Genomic DNA, 7,500 nt, shown 5'->3' on the forward strand with positions numbered 1-7,500 from the left:
AAGTGAAAGATGGAGGCGGAAGGAAGGGCCAGTGAGCTGCGTATGCTTGACTTATGAGTGGACGTAGGAAAAAAAAAGAAAAATGACACGTTTCGGAAATAACTTGTATCATAAGTAGAGAACGTGCATCCCGTTAAGCAGCCGCGCATTGCAAGGCCACGAGAGTATGTGGTATGATCGCAAGTGACACGTCCGGAAATCAGCATTTAATTGCGTGTGTCTTAATAGAAAAAAATAGCTGATTTCCAAATTATATATCAAAGTATGACCTCGTCTAGTTCAGGAGAGTCCTTCGTATAGTAAAACACATCCAGACGTCTCAGTGTAGATATAAAGATAATAAAGTAATAGATATAAAGATGTAAAGTGGATAAATAAATAAGAAAAAAGTGTTAAATCATTAGTGTGAGGCCATTTGTGTGTTGTAAAACACACAAAGGCGCTAGACTCTGTCCACCAATTAGAGGCAGTTAGGCTCATTACTGCTCATGTGCAGTCTTGAGTTCAATATATTACTTTATGACCGCTGTTTACTTACTGTATAAAACATCTGTGACCAGGGTTGTGTCTTTGAGCCAAACTGTGACCAGATAACACGTCAGGAGCGGTCAGACTTGCCCTTCACCTGAAGCACCACCATCTGCGCCTTTGTCTTTGCTTATTACTTGTGAGTGTTGCTTGTGAGTCACCATTGCCCCTGTTCCTGTTTTGTCAATATTGATACTCGCTGTTACGTATGTGCGTCTTATTGATAGGTATATAGTTTGTATGAAAACTCTGTATTAGTTCCTCATGCATCTGCGAAATTCCCTTGATCCTTGATGCTATACTTGTAGGTTAGTTTATTTATTTATTTATTCCGTTATGTAAGAGGGACACTGGCCAAAAAGCAAGGTTGAAAAGAATAATCGAAAATTGGAGGATTAACTGGTGGCATCCTACTCTGTATCTTCTATATATGTGTTACTTTATCTATCATAAGCCAGTATAAGCCTAAAATCATCACCTGATATTTTACGTCAATCCAACAAACGTATTTAAAAATTCGCGGCTACGTTGATGTTTTTGGTGTAACATTGTTGGAGAAGAAGCGTGGTGGTAGTGGTGGTGGTAGTGGTGGGACGTGAGGACGTGAGGATCTGTCACTGACCTTGCGAGGGCTGGCTTACCCTTGAGCAGTGGTGGGTGAAGGAGATCGAGGGGAATGAGGCAACCACGACATCAGGGAACAGGTGTGTGAGGGGACAGGGATGAGGTAGGATGAGATGAGACGCTTTGATGCCTCTACTGTCCTTCCCTACACACACACACACACACATCTGTACGTGGCATTCCTGTTAGTTTATTTTCTTTGGTGGTTGTTTTTCTTCTGTTTTGATATTTTTTCTATTGTTTATTTATGTTTTGTCCCTTGTTTCTTTGTTCGATGGTAATTTAGTTATTTATTTTTTTGTAGAACGTCAGTAAAACAAAGGAAAATCTGCCCTCCGTCCTGTAATATTTGGGAAAATGTTAGGCTTTGAAGGATATTTCGTCTTACCTCTCGCGCTCCCTCCTTCCTAGGCATTGAAAAAGTGCGGGAAATTTGAAGGTTTATAAATGCACTGGTGTGTGTATGTGTGTGTGAGTGTTATTGCTAGTTCTCTCTCTCTCTCTCTCTCTCTCTCTCTCTCTCTCTCTCTCTCTCTCTCTCTCTCTCTCTCTCTCTCTCTCTGTCAGTAGTTGCACAGGTCTTCAAGGGTATTTTTACGGTTTTAGTGACAGATTAACAACATTTCTACATTAATAACAGGAGAAACAACATTGAAAACCCTGATAATCATCTTTATAGCTTTGAAAAACAGTCGTGAGGAGAGAGAGAGAGAGAGAGAGAGAGTAGGAGCATTTCAGTTGAGCCTATTCTGCCCTGGTTCGTGTTTGCTGCGGTGACACGGTGCCGCACTGAGTGAAGATTGCGTTCATAATCACTTATCGGGGATGGAGTGGGGAAAGGAGAGTCAGGAAGTGAGGATATTTATATTATTTGACATATTATTTGATAGCATGTCAACTTTTGTGTGTGTGTGTGTGTGTGTGCGTGTGTGTGGGTGGGTGGGTGTTGGATCAGTGACAGGTGGCGCTGGGGAGTTACCACGGCGAGCGGCTGGCTGGCTGCAGTGTTTTGGTCAGCACTGGTCAATCTTGCCCTACACGCTCTATTAACCAGTGTTTCCGTCTTCCCGACATCTTCTTCCTGCACCAAGCACCGTCAAGCATCACCAGAGAGGCACGAGTACGTAAGGTGAGTCCAGCAGGGCCAGTCTCTCCTCAGTCAGCCTTACTGCCTTCACAACACCCTAATCCTCCCTGTAATGTCTTGTATTCGTTTATTTAGGATTCATTATTCGTTATTTAGTTTCTTTAGGGGTTAATTATTTATATTTAGGTTTTGTTTACGTCTGAGTCTGGAAAGAGTTGGAAATTTATTCAAATATTTAATGTTCGCCAATATGTAAACAAGCTGTCAGCTGTGTTATTAGCCATTATTTGCCTCGTCTCTCATTTATTGTAAGCCTAACATATCACAAGATGGATCCACATGTCTAGTTTTCATATCCGCTGGTCAGATATATCCGTCATTGCCTGGTTTTGGTGTTATATAGGAATAAATAAGGCAACATGGCCGCCGGCTCTCCCACTGAGGTCGCCGCCGAGGGCCGCCATGATGGACTGGCACCTGTTCCGGCTTGTTGGTTCCAATATTTTTTTTTTATTTTTCTGAATTAATTTATTTGGCTTCTATAGTAAGATTTTATGGTTTCTAAAAATATTTCGTTGCTTTTGAAGTGTTTTTCTTGCTTCAGTTAAGTAAATGTGCTGAATTTGGTGTTGTTTTTTTTATGTAAATAAGGGGCAGTTTGTACGGTGAAATTTACCCAGCCTGGTTTTTGGCTTTTTTATTTGAGGCTTTAATGAAGATTTTATTGTTTCAAAAAATCGTTTATGATTTTTAAAGTATGTTGCGTTCCTGTTGAGTTAAGTATGTGGAATTTGAATAGGCTTATTGTCCCGTTGAAAGTGGTTATTTTGTCATTTTTTAGCTTCTTTATTTTTTTATTATAGCTTGTAACTAAGTGTGCATTATTTTATAAAATAGTTCAGATTTTTTAAAATGTTTTTTTACCAGTGTAAAGTGGAATAGGTGGACTTTTCAGTGTTTTTAATGGTGTCAAAATTTCCAACACTTTTTCCATATTTCACATAATATTTCTTTATAACTACTGAGATTGGAGGTGTTTTGATATTGTGAATATTAATTAAAGTAATTGTCAAGTCAGAATATATAATGCATTCGAGCCTAGCTTCATTTTTTCTATGGGTCAATTTCAAAATGAAATACGTTACGTACGTATGGCAGCGGGGCGCCGGCACCTCGCCTGTGACGTCATCAGGGATTCGGGACTCGGTCTGCTCCAGTGTCTCCTCAATATTTACCGTAATTTCCAGTGTTTTCCAAGTGTTTCCAGCTGTTTCTAAAGTCAGGCGTGTAGATAGTTGTAGTAGAAGGAAGAAAATAAGAGAAATGAAAGAGGAGAAGGAAGAAATAAAAAGAAATGGAGGAGGAGGCAAAACAGGTAAACAATATTTAGCTTAGTTTCCCTTGCTGCGCTGCAGTTCTCTGTAATATTTGGTGTGTTTTGGTTGTTTTACGTGTTTAGGATGTATGTAGGAATGTTGTGTGGTGTTTAGAGTGTGTTTTGGTGGTGTTTAGGTGTGTTTTGGGTGTATATTTGCTGTTATCATTGTGTTTTGGGTGAATTTTGGATGTTTTAAATGTGGTTTAGGATGTTTTTAGTTATATTGTAAGTGGTTTGAGTCGTGTGGGGTGTTTTGATTATATTGTGGGATGTTTTTGTGTGTTGTGGGTGTGTTTGGGGGTATATTGAGGTGTAGTGAGTTTGTTTTAGGTTTATTTTCTGTTTTAAGTGTTTTGGTGAGTTTGGGTGTGTGTGTCGGGTCTTTTGAGGTGTATTTGATTGTGTGCAAGTAGTTTTGGGTCTTTAAGGGTGTGTTTGTGACGTGTTTGTGGTGTTGAGTGATGCTTTAAGTGTGTTTTGGATGTTTTGATGTGTTTTGGGTGTGTTTGATGAGTTTTGGGGCGTTGTAGTGAATTTGGGTGTTTTAAATCTTTTGAGTGTGTTTGGATGAGTTTTAGGTATATTGGGGTGCTTTGAGTGTGTTTTGGATAAATTTAGCGTGGTTGGGGTGGGTTATTTGGATGTTTTTAGATGTTACGGGGTGTTTTGAGTGAATATTCAATATTTGGTTGTGTTTAGGTGAGTGTAGCGGGTATTTTGGGGTGTTGTGATGTGTTTTGGTTGTGTTTTGGATGTTTTGAGTGTATTTTGAGTGTGTTTTGGTAAGTTTTGTTGCTTGTAGGGATGTTGAGTGTTATATACATATATATATATATATATATATATATATATATATATATATATATATATATATATATATATATATATATGTATATATATATATATATATATATATATATATATATATATATATATATATATATATATATATATATATATATATATATATATATATATATATATAATGGGGAGGCAATGAGAAGAGGGACAAAAGAACATGGGATGCACCGCCTGTGTTCATACCGGGATCTGATGTCAGTTCTTGTGAAGGGCCAGAATGCATATTCCTGAAGTCTGGAAGGAGTCATCCGCCAGCCTGTATGGGCACTAGGCTGTAGCTCCAAAACTAACTGTAGGATTCTCTCTAAAATAGTCTCATTGAGATTCTTGCACAAAATTACCTATACGTAACTTAATCTAACCTAACCTAACTGCTACAAGAGTAAATGGGCCGAAACATTACCAGACTTCAGGAATGTGCCTCCAGAGGGATACGGGTTAAGGTCGCTTCACACACATCAGTGCCGTATTCGTTCCGTGCTGTTCAGTGCTTCAGTGTCAGTAAAAAAAAAATTCTTCATTTTGGAATTCAGCGGAAGCATTTACACACGTCCAGCGAAGTACCGTGTTTTGACTGAAGTGATTGTTACCTCTGCGTTCCGTGAAATGGAATATCGTCGTCACTGGTATTTTAAAAATTTTCACGGATGTCGGACAAGTGTTTGAAATAAAATAGAAGAAATTGAAATGGTGATAAATACTCGTTTTAATTGATGTAATTAATCACATTGTACATTATACTTACCATAACACACCACATCACACCACACCACATCATAACACACCACACCATACCACACCACACCACACATCACTGAGCAATGTCATCAAACAGTTTTTGAACATTCTTAAGTACTGGAAAATTTTTGTTTCATCATTAATTAATTCCTCGTACAGAGTAGCAAAATCTCCTTCAGTTTCTCTTTTTCTTCCACGTTTCATGTACCCACTTTTCTTTTCTTTATTTTTTGTTAAGCAAGCATCTTGCTCTTCATCAAGAATTATGACAATCATAGCCAAGTCCATGTCTGAAAGGATATGTGTGCATAGATGTCACGAAAGCGACATGGATATCACTGACACTAAACCTATCCAATACTAATAAGGCACTGATAGGTGTGAAACCACCTTTGAGTGTACTGTTCAGATAGTGTACCCACTATCTGCCAATTTCACTGGGACAAAAGCACATTTAGGTGATTGTTAAGAAGAACAACAACAATAATAATAATAATAATAATATAATAAAAGGAGTTAAGCCATCTTTATAGTTAGCTAGATTGATATTATCATTATTATTGTTATCATCATTATTACATATCAAGGTATTGTGCCATTATTATTAATAATATGTTATTATTATTATTATTATTATTATTATTATCATTATCATATTTCAGCTATCCAACATCAGAACAGTATATGAATATGGCAAATGCTGTTTTGACATCATTTCCTGCCATCCTGAGAAACAGTGATCTCGAGGAGCATGAATTGCAGCTGCAATGGAAATTGCGCATCCAGCGCAAGTTTAAGAATTCAAGAAAGAGGCAGGATTCCTCAGTGACTGAGGTGACGTCAAGGAAAAAGAAGATCCCTTGCATAGCGCCAAAAGAGACTATGTGTCCACTGATGTGTGGAGTAAAGGCTTACCTTCCACCAAGGCCCCGTTCAGAAGATGATGAGTCATTAGAGAGACATAGACAGTGGCTTGCTCTACATTGGATGAAAAAAGATCCTGAGTTAGATAAGGTATGTGATATTTGTACGCTTGATTTATCTTTTTTTTATATTTCAGAGACTTCTTTACTGGTGTTGTTTAAAAATACCTGCTCTTATGTAAGCAATTTCAATGGTACTGGTGGATAGCCACTGAAAAATGATGCTCATATATATATATATATATATATATATATATATATATATATATATATATATATATATATATATATATATATATATATACATATATATATATATATATATATATATATATATATATATATATATATATATATATATATATATATATATATACTCGTATATATGAGGGAGAGAGGGAGGCTGGCGGGACAGCCAACTTATGAAAACTAATTTTACTTTAATGATTTTCCTCAGGCTGAACGCCTCATGCAGTTGACACTCTCTGAGAGACGCAAAAAAATAATCAATGGGAACATTCTTGTAGCAGAAATCCTGAACTTGTACCCGTGGATTCAGACTTTTGATGGCGTAAGTGTGTATACTCGTATATGTACACTTTATGGATTTTGCTACATATTGTTACAAATAGTCAACTTTATTTGTAGGGCTATAATGTATATAGCTATTTATATTTTATAGTGGGTAATTGATATTTAACTACCGGTACTTCCATTCTCCCTCTCAGGCTCAAACGCCTCAGTGATGGGAGATAAGCACTCATAACTAAGTACAGTTATTGCAGATGCTCATCTCTGTAACCTTCACTTATAATTATTTGATGCTTATATCTTTACAGATAATCAAGGAGTTCCTGAGATTAGAACCACAAGCGGATGAACCAGACCCAAGAGTAGCAGTTTTGAAAGGGCTGGAGAAATATAGGCTCCCAATAATTGCCATTCTCAAAAAAAGAAAAGCAGTTCCTCTGTATATGGAAACCTTACTTGAACTCTATGACCACGATGAAAGTCAATGTGAGTAATGTCTAGTTTAACTTGTTCATTTCAGTAGCTGGTAGCAATTTAATATATGTATCTTTTCATCATTAGCAATGCTTCTTTCACTTTTATAAGCCTAATATTCATGAAACTATGCTGCATGCAAAAACCAAACATTGTATTAAGCATGACCTATCTAACTGTAATGCTTGCACCAATTTCTATAAAGGTACTCATTTAATTGTTAAATTCCTGCTCTTCTGTCAAAATTTTGGCTGTGTGCTATGGCTAAATAATTGTTTGCAGCATAAGTGATGTTAAAGATTTTAATAGGTGTAAAGCATCTCTCTCTCTCTCTCTCTCTCTCTCTCTCTCTTGTA

General features: G+C 37.0%; 1 protein-coding gene across 3 annotated transcripts in view; it reads left to right on the top strand.

The window, feature by feature from the left end:
• Window positions 1-394: 394 nt before the first annotated feature.
• Window positions 395-7,500, top strand: part of LOC135102831 (uncharacterized) — an 8,433-nt gene continuing 1,327 nt past the window's right edge. Inside the window, exons 1-5 of one of the 3 annotated variants that reach the window (XM_064008387.1) lie at window positions 395-1,232; window positions 2,244-2,281; window positions 5,879-6,230; window positions 6,597-6,710; window positions 6,979-7,156. In XM_064008387.1, the coding sequence (XP_063864457.1) occupies window positions 5,901-6,230; window positions 6,597-6,710; window positions 6,979-7,156 (622 nt within the window). In that variant the 5' untranslated portion in view covers window positions 395-1,232; window positions 2,244-2,281; window positions 5,879-5,900. The other 2 variants (XM_064008388.1, XM_064008389.1) reach the window with 2 other exon arrangements.

This window comes from Scylla paramamosain, chromosome 8 (genome assembly GCF_035594125.1).
Source record: "Scylla paramamosain isolate STU-SP2022 chromosome 8, ASM3559412v1, whole genome shotgun sequence".
Classification (NCBI taxonomy): Eukaryota; Metazoa; Arthropoda; class Malacostraca; order Decapoda; family Portunidae; genus Scylla; species Scylla paramamosain.